Here is a 17,676-nt window from a genome sequence, read left to right on the forward strand (position 1 = left end):
TCTACAAGATGCACTGCAAGAATTCTCCAAGGATCCTTAGACAGCACATTCCAAACCCACGACCACTACCACCTAGAAGGACAAGGGCAGTAGATACACGGGAACATGTCCACCTGGAAGTTTCCCTCCAAGTCACTCATCATCCTGACTTGGAAATATATCATCGTTCTTTCACTGTCACTGGGTCAAAATCCTGGAACTCCCTCCCTAACAGCACCATGGGTGTACCCACACCACATGGACTGCAGCGGTTCAAGAAGGCAGCTCACCACCACCTTCTCAAGAGCAACTAGGGATGGGCAAGTCATGCTGGCCCAGCCAGCGAAGCCCACATCCCGTGAATGAATTAAAAAAAAGAAACGGAGTAATGTACCTAAGTTTGCTGATGAAACGAAACTAGGTGGGAATGCAAGCTGTGAGGAGGACGCAAAGGCTGAAAAATGATGTAGACACATTAAATGAATGGGTAACAAGGTGATAGATGGAGTATAATGTGGGGAAGTGGGAGGTTATTTACTTTGATTGTAAGAATAGAACAACAGAATATTTTTATAATTGTGTGAAACTAAATGTTGATGTTCAGAGAGACTTGGGTGCAGTCATACAAGGAAAACAAAAAGTTAGCATGCAAGTACAGCAAGCAATTCGAAAAGCAAATGACAAATTGGCCTTTATTTCAAAGGGATTGGAGTACAATAGTAAATAAGCCCTGTTACAATTGTACATATCTTCGGTGAGACCACATCTGGAATAGGGCGTGCAGTCTGGTTTCCATATTTAAGAAAGGATATACTTGCATTGGAGGCAGTATGGCAAAGGTTCACCAGATTGGTCCCTGACATGAGAGGGTTGTTCAATGATGAGAGGCTATCTAAATTGGGTCTATATTTTCTGGAGATCGCCACGCTGCCCCTGTCGTATGATCTCCCAGGTCAAAGTGTCCCTTGACTTGATTTTTTTTTCCCCCTGAGAGTTGGTCACTGTGGGGCTTGGCAGGGTAGAAATTGAGAGGTTGTTTCTCCTGGCTGAGGAATCTAAAACACAGAGACACAGTCTCCAGTCTCAGGTTAAGGGGCCGGTCATTTAGAACTGCAATGAGGAGAAATTTTTTCACTCAGAAAGTTGTGAATCTTTGGAATTCTCTACCATAAAGGGTTGTGGATTCTCCACCATTGATTATATTTAAGGTTGGGATAGATAGATAGATTTTTGCTTTTTCAGGGAATCAAGAAATATGGAGAGTGGATATGTAAATGGAGTTAGAAGCCAACAATGAGCCACAATTGAATGAGTGAGCAGGCCCAATGGGCCACCTGGTCTACTCCTCCACCTATTTCTAAGGTTCTTATTATCTTAGCTACAGGACATCACTAAAGGAGTTCCTGAGGGAGGTAAGCTGAGGGCCAATCATCTTCATCATTGCTTCAAAAATGACCTTCCCTCCATCATAAGGTCAGAAGTGGGGATGTTCACTAATGATTCCACAGTGGTCTTTATTTTTCCTAACTCCTCAGATGCTGAAGCAGTCCTTGCTGGATTCAGCAACTCTTTCGAGTACAATCACAGTTCTTGGTTTCCCGGAGTGGGACATGAACCCACAACCCTCTGATTCAAAGGTGAGGGTGCTATGAACTGAGCCACAGCTGACACCTCTCTGGATTCAGCAACTCTTTTGAGTACAATCACAGTTCTTGGTTTCCGGGAGTGGGACATGAACCCACAACCCTCTGATTCAAAGGCGAGGGTGCTATGAACTGAGCCACAGCTGACACCTCTCTGGATTCAGCAACTTCTTTCTTTTGAGTACAATCACAGTTCTTGGTTTTTTTTTCCCAGGAGTGGGACATGAACCCACAACCCTCTGATTCAAAGGCGAGGGTGCTATGGACTGAGCCACAGATTCAGCAAGATGTAAACAACATTCAGGACTGTTAAGTGGCAATTAACTGTGGCTCCTCACAAGTGCCAGGCAATGATCACACGTAGCAAGACTGCATTTGCTTACCTTTCCTTGACAGTTAGCAGCATTACCATCACTGAATTCCCCACCATCAACAACCTGCGGGAAACCATTGACCAGAAGCTGAGCTGCACCAGCCATATAAATACTGTGCCTACAAGAGCAGGTCAAAGGCTGGGAATTCTGTGGAGAGTAACTCACCCCCTGACTCCCCAAAGCCTGTGCACCATCCACAGGTCACAAATCTCCACTTGCCTGATGAGTGCAGTTCCAAAAGCTCTTAAGAAGCTCGACACCATCCGGGATAAAGCAGCCCACTTGATTGGCACCACACCCACCACCTTAAATGTCCACTTCCTCCATCACTGTTGCACAGTGGCAGCAGTTTGTACCATCGACAATATGCACTGCAGCAACTTGCCAAGGCTTCTTTGACAGCATCTTTCAAACCCGTGGATAAAAGCAAAATACTGTGGATGCTGGAAATCTGAAACAAAAACAGAAAATGCTGGAAAAACTCAGCAGGCCTGACAGCATCTGTGGAGAGAGAAAGAGAGTTGACATTTTGAATCTGTAAGACCCTTCTTCAGAGCTACAGAGAAGGAGAAATGTGATGAAATTTATACTGTTTAATGGGGGGGGGGGCGGGGGGGTGTGTGTGTGGAGCAGGTGAAGCTGGATAGAAGGCTAGCAATAGGTGGGGGCAAAGGACCCAGACCTTCCTGTCGCTTGCCATTTCAACACACCACCCTGCTCTCATGCCCACATGTCCGTCCTTGGCCTGCTGCAACGTTCCAGTGAAGCTCAACGCAAACTGGAGGAACACCCACCTCATCTTCCGACTAGGCACTTTACAGCCTTCGGGACTTAACATTGAGTTCAATAACTTCAAATCATGAATTCTCTCCTCTTTCAATACCCCCTTTTTTTTAATCCCTTTTTTCAAAATTCATTTTTATTTTTTGTCCACTTATTTTTATTCATTTTTATTTTCATTCATTTATTCATTGTTTTTAGCCGCCCTTTTTATCCCATTTTCAATCCATTTTCCCCCACCACCGCCCCCTCCCTCACACCACCCCCACCAGGGCCATCTGTTAGTGGTTGTTCTTTTCAGAGTGCTTAGCCTTGTTCTGCTATTATCACATTCTGCTTTCTTACCTTAATGCCACTAGCAGCGCCTTTTTTTAGCACTTACCACTACCATTAACACCCCCTTTGTCCTTTTGTTCATGACATCTTTGTCAATCTCTCCTTCGCCCCCATCTACACCACAGGGACTGCAGCAGTTCAAAAAGGCAGCACGCCTCCACCTTCTCAAGCGCAATTAGAAATGGGCAATAAACAGTGGTTAGCAATGTCCATATCCCATAGACAAATAAAACAAAAAGACTTTTTTCTCAATTTTTAAAATATCAGATCTGGTTTTAATCTAAGCATGTATCTTTTGGAGGAATAATTAATCCTAAAATCAGAAGAATATTGGATAGGATGATGCTAAGTGCCATGTTGATTACATTCATGAAGTGAACAGTGCAATGTAGGAAAGCGATGCAATCAGAAAGTGTGATATCCATAGCAAGGGTATTTATCAACTTGCAATCCCTCTGCCAGCTACTTATAATGAGGGCTGAAGAGCTTTGCTGAAATAATAGTTATTTCATCCCAAATCACTAACTTGCTTGTCACCAGTATTACACCATGTGACTCTGAGCCCAGCATTTATGATGCATTTAGGTGTAGATTTGCATTTTTGTCATCTTCATTAAGAAAAAGTGCCATTGCAGTTTGCCAGGGTGAAATCCTGAGGTGAGGTTCCCCCTCATGATTGAGACCAATTGAAATATGTTTTTGGGTTGAGAGGGAGAGGAACCCAAACATTTTGTGGGTAATTGCTTCCTCAGAGAGAAAAAAAATTAGGCCATGTATTTTGAATTGGAAATATTTGACAGCTGCCATAGTGGAGTAGATTATCATAAGAGCAATTAAGAGACCTTCAAATAAACTCAATGGCACTAGGTTAATTGAGTTTTCACCCCTCCTTTGTATTGCACTGGATAAATGATCTGTCACAGCAAATACCGGCTTTTGCTGAATTATGTGAGTTGGTTTATTGCTGAAAACACACTTGTAGTCCATTATATTTCTACTGGTGGTGCTGTCATAAACCCTTGCATTAGGTATTAATCGGATATATTTTTCAAAATGAATGGGGTTAAATGAAATATCAGAAAAAGCACACATCTTTTCTATTAGCTGGTGCCTAAGGATTTATTGGTATAAGTACCAGAATGCTGTGGCTTAGTGCCTTGATATACTGTTTTCAAATAGGCAAATTAATCTTAAAAAGTTAATTTCGGTGGATCTCTTGCTTGTTTTCATGTTCACTGCCAGAATTCCATGGAGACAGTGGGAACAAGCTGTTGTGTTTGGCTGCAGCGTTTCCTAACCATGCACACAAGCCGGAAAAAGATTTTGTTTTTGTAATGTAGATGAAAATGTGCAGCACACAAAAATATTGATACTTGCTTCCATGTAGTGTTTTACCATGTTCAATTAGCTCAAAGCACTTTACACAGTGACTGTGACACACATACACACTAGGGGGTATTTTTATCGTCATGTAGCCTGTGCTTACAATAAAATTACTGGTGACTCTTAGGTCTAGGAGAATCTTGGGAGATTGACAGTAAGAATGTGTGTTGTGAAGGAACACCGAGGGGGTGGGGGAGTGAGGCTAGTGTCTGGTGAAGGAACATTGGGGGTGAGGAGTGTGTTAGGGCCTGCAGAAACACCAGGGGTGGGGTCCGGTGAAGGAAAATTGGGGTTGGGGGTGGAGTCTGATGAGGGAATAGAAATTAATTGTTTCTAAAATCTTTAAGCTCATTGAGATTCAGCATTTTGCATGTTTAGACAAATATAAACACTGAAACAAGATTTTCAAACAGGTGGTTACACATCCATAGATGATTTAGCTTTTCTTTAATTCATACTAAACATTTTAATTTTGGTCTGCTTCTCTTGTTATAAAGATGAAAAAATATGTTTTTCTCCCAGTGACCTGGACAGGATTTCGTTCTTGGCCAATACTTTCAAAAACAACTTACTGGGCATTCGCCTGACTTGCTGTTTTTGGAACATAGATGCATGCAAATTGGCTGCCATATTTGTTACCTAACATCAATAACTACCCTTCTAAAGTAACTTGTTCATTGTGAAGAGCTTTTGCGATTCTTGAGGATGTGATAAAGTGCTATGTAAATGCAAGTTTTTCCTCCTTCCTTGCTGTTCTACTTTCGGAAAGGCATATAACCTTTTTCACGACCCCATAGTAGGTTGCAAACTGATTTGTAAAGTGTGACAATATGTATGCTGCATTTCTAAGTGTTTTCATTTTTAAATGTGCATTGGCTTTGAAAAGTGACATGAGTGCACTTGAAGGAAGTGAAACAAATAAATGTTGTCCATGGATAATGCTAATTCCGTTTTATGTTTCTTAACGTCACATTTTATTTTTTCAGTCAGCACGGCAACAGTTATATCATGACACAAAAAAGAGATTTATTTGAATAAAATTCCAGTTGGTCTTTTCATCTTGCACTCATCAGGATAGCACGCAAGAAATTACCAGGGGAAAAACAGGGGAACAACAATTTATACTTTATGAGAAGAGATTGCTGATTGGATGGCAAATGGACTCTGATTGGTGGAGGCATTGCCATGATGCATTGTTTTTATATTTGTTCATGGGATGTGGACATCGCTGGCTAGGCCAGCATATATTGCCCATCCCTAATTGCCCTTGAGAAGGTGGTGGTGAGCTGCCTCTTGAACTGCTGCAGGCCATGTGGTGTAGGTACACCCACAGTGCTGTTAGGGAGGGAGTTCCAGGATTTTGACCCAACGACATTGAAGTGGTATATTTCCAAGTCAGGAAGGGGAGTGGCTTGGAGGGGAATTTCCAGGTGGTGATGTTCCCACCTATCTGCTGCCCTTGTCCTTCTAGATGGTAGACGTCATGGATTTGGAAGGTGCTGCCTGAGGTGCCTTGGTGAGTTTCTGCAGTGCATCTTGTAGATGGTACACACTGCTGCTACTGTGCATCGGTGGTGGAGGAAGTGAATGTTTGTGGGTGGGGCACTAATCAAGATGTGCTGGGATCCCCCATCATTGAGGATGGGGATATTTGTGGAGCCTCCTCCTCCAATGAGTTGTTTAATTGTCCAACACCATTAATCACTGGATGTGGCAGGACTGCAGAGCTTAGATCTGATCTGTTGGTTGTGGGATTGCCTTTTTGCATGCTGCTTGGGCTGTTTGGTGTGCAAGTAGTCCTGTGTTGTAGCTTCACCAGGTTGACACCTTATTTTTTAAATATCCTGGTGCTGCTCCTTGCATGCCCTCCACGCTCTTCATTGAACCAGGGTTGATCCCCTGGCTTGATGGTGATGGTAGCATAGGGTATATGCTGAGTCATGCGGTTACAGGTTGTGTTTGAGCACAATTCTGTTGCAGCTGATGGCCCACAGCGTCTCAAGGAGGCCCAGTCTTGAGTTGCTAGACCTGTAAGAAATCTATCCCATTTAGCACGGTGTTAGCGCCACACAACACAATGGAGGGTATCCTCAATGTGAAGATGGGACTTCGTCTCCACAAGAACTGTGTAGTGGTCACTCCTGCCTATACTGTCGTGGACAGATGCATCTGCGGCAGGCAGGTTGGTGAAGATGAGGTCACGTAGTTTTTTTTCCCTCTTGTTGGTTCCCTCCTTTTTTAAATTCAAATGCTGGACAGTTAACAGTTCTATGCTGCATTCTCCATGGCAACACCTCCGCCAATCAGAGTCCACTTGCCAACCAATCAGCACTCTCTTCTCTTGCAGTATAAATTGTTGTTCCCCCGTTATAGTGTGGTAATTTCTTGCAAGCTACCCTGTTGAATGCAAGACGAAAAGCTACGATAGCATGTCTCTTTTGTTTTAGCATTAGTCAAGTTCTGTACTACCAAACGACTATTCCTGTCAGTCCTTCAACCACTGTACTCTTGTTCATCGTGTGGGCAGCCATTCTACTCCCAGTGTGGACACATCCAACTGGCAGCCTTGCTGCTGCAGAACACTGACATTTGATTTCTTTATCATAACCCTTTCATTACCTTTTTATTTAAAAAAAATAAACCTTGCATTTCAAGCTGATCCATTTTTAAATGCCTGAGCCAGTCAGTTTAAGGTTCAAACACATTTAAACATTTTGAATATGACTTAGTATCAATGTAGTAGGCAGCAGATGTGTCAAAGTATTTTGTGAACTGCTTCGAGAGAGAGAGAGAGGTTCTGTTAATGCACTCATCTACCGGAATGATTATTCATTGCTTACACCAACATTTAATTCTTTTCTGTCAGAATTTTGCAGAAAACACCATGAATGAACTCCTTGGCTGGTATGGCTATGATAAGGTGGAATTAAAAGAAGGGGAAGACATTGAGATTAAGAACTACCCTGTGGATATTGAGGGCCGCCAACATGTTTCTGTGTTGAAAGGTAAAAAAAAGCCTCTGTCTTGCGTTCTGTGTTCTGTGTTCATCTATTGTTGCATGTGTTGGTTGACTGTAGTTAGAAACTCTCCATAGCTGTCCCTTCAGAGCACAGCAGTCTTTCTGCAAAATTCACTTATATTTTATTGTCTGACGGAGGATAAGTGGTTGCATTGGGTGTATATTTAAGTGGTTGCATTGGGTGTATCTTCTTTATCCAGGAGTTTGTTTTCACTTTAATTGTAGTTTTAAATGAACACTAGATCTGGAATTTTTTGTGCTATTTTATTTATAAGCCTCAGATAAGCTTAATCCTCATTATAGTTGAGTCTTTTGTCTCCCAGTTTTTCTCATATTTAAGTTTCGGTCTTAAAAGTTAAGTGAAAATTTGAGGTTTCTTTTGCTTTCCATACTTTAATTTCAGTTTCTTTAAGAATAATTTCAAGCTGGATGTGTCAAAAAAAAAATCAAAATTTGTTCGCTTCCCACAATGAAATGTTGAGTTGTAGTTACGCTGTGAGACATCAGTGAATGCTTAAAGCTTTAGTCTGAAATTTACTTTCTGGGATTTTAGCATAAATAATAGGCAGTTTAAGGTAAATGGACTGATGGCCTCCAACAGAATATCAGAGAGGAAGTTTAGATAGAGGTGTTAAGTGTTTGGAAACTAGTGTCTTGCAGCAGAGCTTCAAGGCCCTTGAGAAATAATAAACAGGTGCTTCGTAATAACTAAGTATCATTTGTCTGTTCCAATCTTCAACATCTGTTCCAAATGTGGACCACTGATCCATGTTGTTTTACTCCTGGAAATACATTAATTTTAGTTTTAATTTTGTCCCTTTAATTCAAACGTTAACTCTGGTCTTCATTCAATCCTAATTTTAATTGTGTTGATGAAAACAAAGTAATTTTAGCAAAAAGGTATTTTCTTCCACTTTTGGATGGTGAACGAGCGTGCAGAGTCTTGATTAAATTTTTTTTACTGTATGTTCAAAAGGCCGTGATGTAGACTTTTGCAAGAAAGCGAGCCAGTATTGAGAGATAAAAGCAGAAAGTGCTGGGGAAAACTCAGCAGGCCTATCAGCATTTGTTTCGAGTTGAATGACTTTTGTTCAAGACTGGAACAGTATTGAGAGATGTCATCTTCTTATAATATTTTGTTGTTTGTTTTCTATGGAGGCCCATAGAAAACAATGTGTGTTCTATCAGACAAATGTCTTACCATGAAGTGAGTCTCTTGACCAAATCACTGCCCATACTCAACCTTGCAATTGACTTTCAGCATATTTAGAGAGGATGTTAAATAAAGTTTTCACCAGTTTTAAGTGGCACTTCAACATTGTAAAATTCAGTTTTGCTCTATTCTAGTTGGTATCTGGTAGTTTTGGATATAGGTTGCCAGTGTGCCTGCCCTGTTGTATTATGACCCTTGTGCATTCCCTGCTTGCCTGATTTCAACCGAAGGGTAAGAATTGTCATAATGTGAACCCAAAAGACCAATGAAGCGGGCAGTAGACATGCGTTCAAAAGACAATTTCATAGAGTCATATAACCATAAAATAGTTACAGCACAGAAGGAGGCCATTCGGCCCATTGTGTCTCTGCTGGCTCTCGGAAGGAGCAATTCATTGAGTGCCACTCCTCTGCCTTCTCCAGGTAGCCTTTCACATTCTTCCTTTTTAGACAGTAGTCCAATTCCTTCTCTAATTCTTCGATTGAACCTGCCTCCACTACACACTCAGGCAGTTCATTCCAGGTCCTAACTACTCGCTGCGTGAAAATGTTTTCCCTCATGTCTCCATTGCTTCTTTTGTCAGTTACCTTAAATCTGTGCCCTCTTATTCTCAATCTTTCTCTCAATGGAACAGTTTCTCCTTATCTACTTTGTAGAACCTTCCTGATTTTAAATAACTCCATAAAATTTCCTCTTACCTTCTCTTCTCCAAGGAGAACAATCTCAACTTCTCTAATCTAGCTATGTAACTGAAATTCCTCACCCTTGGAACCATTTTCATGAATACTTTCTGCACCTTCTCTAATGCCTTCACATCTTTCCTAAAGTTTAGTGCCCAGAACTGGATGCAGTGCTGCAGTTGAGGTTGAACCAGTGTTCTATACCAGTTTGTCATAACTTCCTTGCTTTTGTACTCTATGCCCCATTTATAAATCCTAGGATGCCATCTGCTTTATTAACCACTCCCTCAACCTGCCCTACCACCTTCAGTGACACTTGCACATATACATCCAGGCCCCCCTGCTTCTGCACCCCCTTGAAAATTGCACCCCTGATTTTATATTGTCTCTCCATTTTCTTTCTAACAAAATGAATCACTTCACACTTATCTGCATTAAAATTTCATCTGCCACTTGTCCGCCCATTCCACTAACCCGCCTATGTCCTTGTGAAACTTTACACTATCCTCCTCACAGTCAAGGCCCGTGAGAGGGGATGCAGACGGTGCCAATCACCGGGCTCCGGGCTTGAGGAGGGCTTGGCCTCATTGGCCAAGTAGCCTGTCATTCAGGATGGTCAATGTCCAAAGGAGCCAACCAGGTATGTAGACCATCCCGATTGACAGGCTACTTGGCCAATGATTGCTGCTATTCCAAACAACAGCAATCGTTAGCCCAGTAGAACACACCTTGTCACTCTCCCCACGACTGGGTTTGCTGGGGTTGGAGTTGTCGGTCCTCATGTACCTCTGTGCTGTCTTCTGTTTGTTTCCAGTTCCCTGGCCCCAACCGCTTCCTCTTCACCATGGATGTCCAATCCCTCTACACCTCCATCCCCCACCAGGATGGTCTGAGGGCCCTTAGCTTCTTCCTTGAACAGAGGCCCGAACAATCCCCGTCCACCACTACTCTCCTCTGTCTGGCTGAACTTGTTCTCACACTGAACAATTTCTCCTTTAACTCCTCTCACTTCCTCCAAATAAAAGGTGTGGCTATGGGTACCCGCATGGGCCCCAGCTATGCCTGTATCTTTATGGGGTATGTGGAGCATTGTTCCAGTCCTACTCCGGCCCCCTCCCACAACTCTTTCTCCGGTACATCGATGATTACTTCGGTGCAGCTTCATGCTCTCGTCGGGACCTGGAAAAATTTATTACTTTTGCTTCCAATCTCCACCCCTCCATCATTTTCACATGGTCCATCTCTGACACTTCTCTTCCCTTCCTTGACCTCTCTGTCTCAATTTCTGATGATAGACTGTCCACCAATATCCATTACAAGCCTACCGACTCCCACAGCTACCTCGACTACAGCTCCTCACACCCGGCTTCCTGTAAGGACTCCATCCCATTCTCTCAGTTCCTTTGCCTCCGTCGCATCTGTTCTGATGACGCTACCTTCAAAAACAGCTCCTCTGACATGTCCTCCTTCTTCCTTAACCGAGGTTTTCCACCCACGGTCGTTGACAGGGCCCTCAACCGTGTCCGGCCCATCTCCCGCGCATCCTCCCTCACGCCTTCTCCTCCTTCCCAGAAACACGATAGGGTCCCCCTTGTCCTCACTTATCACTGCTCCAGCCTCCGCATTCAAAGGATCATCCTCTGCCATTTCCGCCAACTCCAGCATGATGCCACCACCAAACACATCTTCCCTTCACCCCCCCTGGCAGCATTCCGTAGGGATCGTTCCCTCCGTGACACCCTGGTCCACTCCTCCATCACCCCCTACTCCTCAACCCCCCCCTATGGCACCTCCCCATGCCCACGCAGAAGATGCAACACCTGCCCCTTCACTTCCTCTCTCCTCACCGTCCAAGGGCCCAAACACTCCTTTCAAGTGAAGCAGCATTTCACTTGCATTTCCCCTAACTTAGTCTACTGCATTCGTTGCTCCCAATGCGGTCTCCTCTACATTGGAGAGACCAAACGCAAACTGGGCGACCGCTTTGCAGAACACCTGCGGTCTGTCTGCAAGAAAGACCCAAACCTCCCTGTCCATTGCTATTTTAACACTCCACCCTGTTCTCTTGCCCACATGTCTGTCCTTGGCTTGCTGCATTGTTCCAGTGAAGCCCAACGCAAACTGGAGGAACAGCACCTCATCTTCCGACTAGGCACTTTACAGCCTTCCAGGCTGAATATTGAATTCAACAACTTTAGATCTTAAACTCCCCCTCCCCCCATCCCCACCCCCACCCCGTTTCTTCCCCCTCCCTTTTTTTTTCAATAATTTATATAGATTCTTCTTTTCCCACCTATTTCCATTATTTTTAAATCTAAAACTAAAACCTTGTCAGTCTTTCCACCTCACCCCCACTAGAGCTGTACCTTGAGTGTCCTGTCTTCCATTCTTAATTAGCACTTTTCTTAGACAAATATCACCACCTTCAACACCTCTTTGATCCTTTTGTCTGTGACATCTTTTGATTATCTGCTCCTATCACTGCTTGCTTATCTCCACAATCACCACACCCTCAACTTCTCTCTCTCCCCCCGCCCCCCCACCTTAAACCAGCTTATATTTCACCTTTCTCCTAACTATACTTCAGTTCTGCCGAAGGGTCGTGAAGACTCGAAACGTTAACTGATTTCTTCTCCACCGATGCTGCCAGACCTGCTGAGGTTTTCCAGGTAATTCTGTTTTTGTTCTGTTTGTTAATCGGATTCAACTTAGGCTGCAGAACATGACTCCGAACTATCAGGAGTGGACTTCAAGGTAAGTGCGTGGCTCGCTTTGTCCCTGCATTTAATTTATCTCCCTGGTCAGCCGCACCGTCCCCTCACCTACAAAGGCTGTTACCGCCACCCCGCCCCCCCTCCGAACTTAACTCTAAATCCTGAAGGAGGACTTTCGAGAAGAGGTCGGGAGGGGAAGGGTCCTGGGCCACAGTTATCGGAACTGTAGAGAGGGCTTTTACTTTTGAGTTCTGCAACTAACCCTTCAACATGAATTTTATCTTAATTCTTTCTCCTGGTTAGTTTTTCATTGGCCTGATTTAATTATAACACAAAACATCCAAAGTGAATAGCGGGTTCCTGATATTCACATTTGCATCCCAGAATATACACCACCCTTTCTGTTAGTGAGGCGGGTTGATTTAGATATATTTGGATTAGTGTAGCTATGCTTAAATTTTTAAATAATTTTTGTAAAGCATGCTAGATAAAATACGAACTGTTTGTACCTATCTGCTGAAGTTAAAAACGAGGAAGTAAATGAGAGAGAGATGTGCAATCTGCGGTAAAGCGGGATATTCGTTTCCCTGAGCTATCACACATTCCAAGCCAAGCCTTTCAGTTATCAGCACCTTTAATAGGCTTTCACAGAGCTGTGGACCGGGGCTGGAGACAGGGGCAAATCTCCAGCTCCCATAGACAAACTGGCTATTGGCAAATTGGGAAATTTCTACCAGCGGCTGCTGAAACCTTGATAATCTGACAGTGAGTCAGGTACGACTCCCGCTTTCCACTCCTCCAATCACAGCCTCATATTTTCTCTGGTTGCTCCCCCGTTTTCCCAGTTGGGTTTTGATTCTCGGTTCAAGTGCGTCCTTCAGCTGCCTTCACTGTCTCTCTGAAGCAGAGAGTCACACGTTCCTCAGCTCTGTTAAACACCCTTTTCAATGAGATGTTTCTGATGGTAAAAGGGTAAAAGCTGGAGTAGGGCAATGGAAAAGCACTAAAACAAAACCCTAACACCAAAGGAAAAACACCGGGGGGGTGGGTGGAGGGGGCAGAAATTTCCCCTCATCAGGTGGGCCTGGGAGCAGCCGTGAAACTGACTGCCGTTTGTGATTGGGTTCCGACTGCGATTTCACGCTGGCTGGTCAATTAACGTACCTGGAGTGTGCACATGTGCGGGGGAGCACGCACTGAGAGCTCCCTGAAGACATAGAGCCCCCACAGGGAGCTGACGGAATTTAAATACAGAAATACACAGGCCTCCACGTGTGACTCGGTCACATGAAGAAGGACATGTTGAAAAATTGTAATTTTTTTTTAATCAAGCGCTGGAAACCTCATCCTGCGGATGAGATTTGGCCAAAAATGCAAAGGCCGCCTGGCCTATTCGCCCGCTCGCCTACCGAACGGTTGAGTGAGCAGCGAAAAATGCAGCTTAGTTAATTACTCAAGGGCCTTTATAGGCCTCTTAACTGTCGGCCGGCGCGCTGCTGCCTCTCGCGCGCGCCCGCCGGCCAAAAGGTCACGAGAGTGCGCAATGACATTGGGGCGTTCGCCCGACGTCATCATGCACTATCTCATTTCCGTTTGGGTCGGGCGCGCGTCCCCCGCCACCCTACACCCAGGGAGCTCTGCCCAGGGGGTTCGACAGGCAGAAGCAGAGAGTGACTCATGTTATTGTCAGGAATGTTTTACAGGAATGTACCCAGTGGAACATCTGAATCCGCTCGAACTTCTGACAAAATACCCAAGCCTCATGTCCCTGATGTTTTATTTTTTTGTGTGAAAAATGCAAAGGTGTGCAAGCATTGAGAAACTTGAGATTGGGCGGGCAGGCAGTTCCTTGAAACAGCAATTCATGAGATTACTTTTTAACTGGTCTGTGTGAGGGAATAAAAGGAGGTCCCCAGTGACAATGATGTGTCAAATGTGGTTTCAATTCTAACACTAAACCTAACCGTAATAATGTTGTCAATAATGTTTTTTAAGACCAAGCCCAACCTAACCCCATCTTAATCCCAGCCTCAACTATCATACTGAAACCATGACTTTCAATAGACTTGATAAATACATGCAGAGTACAAAAGTGCAATAAGTTTTTCTAAAACTCTATGAAACAGTTTGACCCCAATGTGACTATGGTTCCTAAATCCGGGCGCCTGAATGATGTGAGGGGGAGGGTTAAAGGTATTGGGGGCGTGGGGGTTGCGGGTGGAAATAAGGGGTTTGAAAACAGGAGAAGCTCCAGGGCTCATGATTTCTCTCACAGGCCCTGCTCACAGGTCACAATACCTCAAGTTTCGTATCATCTGCAAATTTTGGAATTGTGCCCTGTACACCAAGGTCTGGGTCTTAACACCAGTTGTTGGGAAACTCCACCATAAACCTTCCTTCAGTCTGAAAAACAATCATTAGTCACTACTGTCTGTTTCCTGTCATTCAACTAATCTCATGTCCATGTTGCTGCTGTCCCTTTTATTCTATGAGCTGTAACGTCGCTCACAAGTCTGTTGTGTGGCACTGTATCAATGCATTTTCGAGGTCCATGTACACGACTGCAACAGCATCACTCTCATAAACCCTCTCATTTACCTCGCCAAAAATATCAAGCAAGTTGTTAAACATGATTTGCCCTGAACAAATCCTTATAGTTAACCGACATTTGCCCAGGTGACGATTAATTTTGTCCTGAATGATTGTTTCTGTAATCTCCCCCGCCACCAAGGCTAAATTTGATTTCCTTCTTGCCAAGTAGGTATTAAAGGATGAATTAAGTGTACGAGTTGGTAGGTTGATCTGAGACAGTGGGTCAGGGCTTAATGGCCGTTTCCTGTTCTTAAAAAAAGAAATAGTGCTTCATGCGAATATGGTCTGGATCTTCCGTGGAGCGGCAGTCATCGTTAGATTGCTGCTCTACTTGAACTTTTCGATACCTCCACACTGCTCCACATTTCTTGCTTCCAAGACCAACTTTTCCAGAAATGCAGTGCGCAGTGTCCACCATGGAGCTCCATTGCAGCACTGCAGTGTTGAGGAGAAGATGAGACACTCCCCCTTTTTATGGCACTAGCTGCCCTATGGCAAATTTAAATGTTCAGTGTGAATGTTAGTGAATGGTTGAGTGGTTGAATAAGTGAACGGGTAGGGTGGTAGGTAATGAAGTAAGTAGGTAGGGTGTGTGAGGTAAGTGGGTAGGATGGCACGTGGGTGAGCTGGCATGAGGGTGAGGTGGCAGCTGGGTGAGGTGGTAGTCAGACTGGGGGCTAGTCATATCAGGTTGGAGGTGGTAGGGGGTAGTCGGGTTGCTAGGTTGTCGGTGGGGTAGTGAGGCAGCGGGGGGGTGGGAGTCAGGGTTGGTCAATTTTGTAGTTAATCAGGATTGGACTAGGATTATTCTGCCTAACATTTCCCAGGTATTTATTCAGGTAAATCCCACGGAATTGTCCAGAATCCCTGACTCTAGCTCAGGATTGGAGAATTTTGTGGAGGGTCCCAGAAAGCAGGGGAATTGCCCATCAGAAGTTCAAGCTTCCCAGGCAATTCCCATGGAGGTCTGTGCGTCGAGACTCCTGCGGGGTCCCAACGCACCTCTTGGATCGTACGGCCGGTCTCCAACAATCGGAGACTGAAAGACCTGTGCCACTATCTCAGAAACCTGTTGGATTGTGAATAAAGGACCAGCATGCAGTGCGGTTCCATCTGCTCAGGGCATGGCTTTTTACTATTCCAAATGTTGCTGTTGTTAACTATTACAGATGATGTGCAGCTAATTTGGCGGCCGTTACATTTTAACGCAAGTGTTGAATTTGTGATTTTACTACATCTGCCAGGATTCAGGGATTAGCATACTGGTCTTTTGGTCTTTGTTTCGCGAGGAAGGTTGCGTTTAAAAAGTTAGCCATTGTGTTGGAGAGTTTTAAGAAGGGCACATGAACAAGAAAGCATGTAGTACCTTTAGAGTTTACACCCTGTGGGTTTGTTTTTGTTAAACCCCTCTACGTGCCTGAGAAAGAAAGTTGGCACATGTGCAGCCGTGAAAGCTGTTTCAATATGATTTTCAGCTTATTAATGAAACCTTGGTGAAGCTTTTATGTAAATTTACTGCACCGACAACATTTTGGAGCAGGCATAATCATAATGTTTTGCAGTTAATAATGATGCATCTTTCAGTGCTGTTTGATTTAATGGATCATTTCAGGTACTCCAGAGTTACTAATGTTCTACTAATAGGTTTTGAAAGAAATGCAGTCAAGTTAAGCATCCTGCTGTTCAGTTTATGTGCAGAGCCCCTGTGCTCTCTTGTTCCTACTTATCTGTTCTTCATCTTACATGGTAGATGCAAGATCACGGACATAATTACACATAAAATGTTGAGTCTACCTTGCTTCTGACACCATAAAGATGCCAAACTCTGTGAAGGATTCAAAGAAATTGATTTGCGGCTTGAAAATTAACAAGTAGTCACAACTGCCCTTCGAGTAATCTCAGCAGTTCACAAATAGCTATGGTTAATAATATTTGCATATTAAGGGTGAATTTTCCACTTAGATCAGGTTACCGGCAGGAAGACAGGCTGACTGCCGACTGGCAGAGGCAGGAGGACATGCAGATTTTAACTGGCATGTGTCTGCTTCCTGGCCGGTGTGGGCACGAGGGCACCCTACAGCTACCAACAGGCGAAAATGAGGTGGGACTGTCGTCTGCTGGCTTTTGGGTAAGTGGTGGGGAGGGGATTTCAGAAAGGGCCTTGTGGGGTGGAGGAATGGCTGGGTGTGTCTGGATCGGGGGAGACAGGCACTTTCCTTGTGGGGTCCAGAAAAATACTTGCTGCTCCTCCTGACCCCCGCAAAGAAAAACCCTAGACTGATTTCTTGAGACCAGCTGCTGACAACCCTCACCGCTCAGACTCAGTTAGAATTACATTAATATAACATAGTGAGGCTCCTGCTTTAGTCAGATGCCTCATCCGCCTGCACGATTAATGTCGCAAATCGTCAGCTTCTGAGCGGGTACGTGACCCTCTCGTTTTCAACTGCCCACCTGCTCATTGTGCAGGTTGAGTTCAAAACCAAGTCCATGATCTTAAACGCATGGATCAGGCTATGCGCCATCTCCAAGGCCACCCATTCACACCAGCAGAGGAGATTCGCAGTGTATAAAGATGATTAATGATCTACTTTGAATGTAGTTATAATAATATAACTTACGCTTCCAGACACTATTCTTCAAATAGCCTGAAAACAAAGTAAAACTACTTAAAAAAAAAAACCTGCATCCTGAATGGGAGATGTGATAAAACAAGTATCACAAAATCAGAATTCTAATGGCACAGGAATGAAAGCTTTAATTGTGAATTATGTGCAACTACTATTAAAATTGAGCTTTTAAACCAAATGTTCAACATTTGCATCTGATTTTGTTTGAAGCAGCTTATGTCTCAATCACCTGGCTTGGGTAACAGAATTGATGTGCTGCAGTATTATCTGACTTTAGCAATGGGGAAAGATGTTTTTGAAATTGTGCATAGCAACAGCTGTTTGATTACTCGC

The 17,676-nt window shown here is 44.0% G+C and overlaps 1 protein-coding gene across 4 annotated transcripts in view; it reads left to right on the top strand.

The window, feature by feature from the left end:
• sobpa (sine oculis binding protein homolog (Drosophila) a) overlaps positions 1-17,676 on the top strand; it is a 321,657-nt gene that overhangs the window by 82,322 nt on the left and 221,659 nt on the right. For all 4 annotated transcript variants that reach the window (XM_078542519.1, XM_078542518.1, XM_078542517.1 and 1 more), the window contains exon 2: positions 7,362-7,500. In XM_078542519.1, the coding sequence (XP_078398645.1) occupies positions 7,362-7,500 (139 nt within the window). The remainder of the gene's footprint in view (positions 1-7,361; positions 7,501-17,676) is intronic.

Source organism: Cetorhinus maximus, chromosome 5, assembly GCF_964194155.1.
Source record: "Cetorhinus maximus chromosome 5, sCetMax3.hap1.1, whole genome shotgun sequence".
Lineage (NCBI taxonomy): Eukaryota > Metazoa > Chordata > Chondrichthyes > Lamniformes > Cetorhinidae > Cetorhinus > Cetorhinus maximus.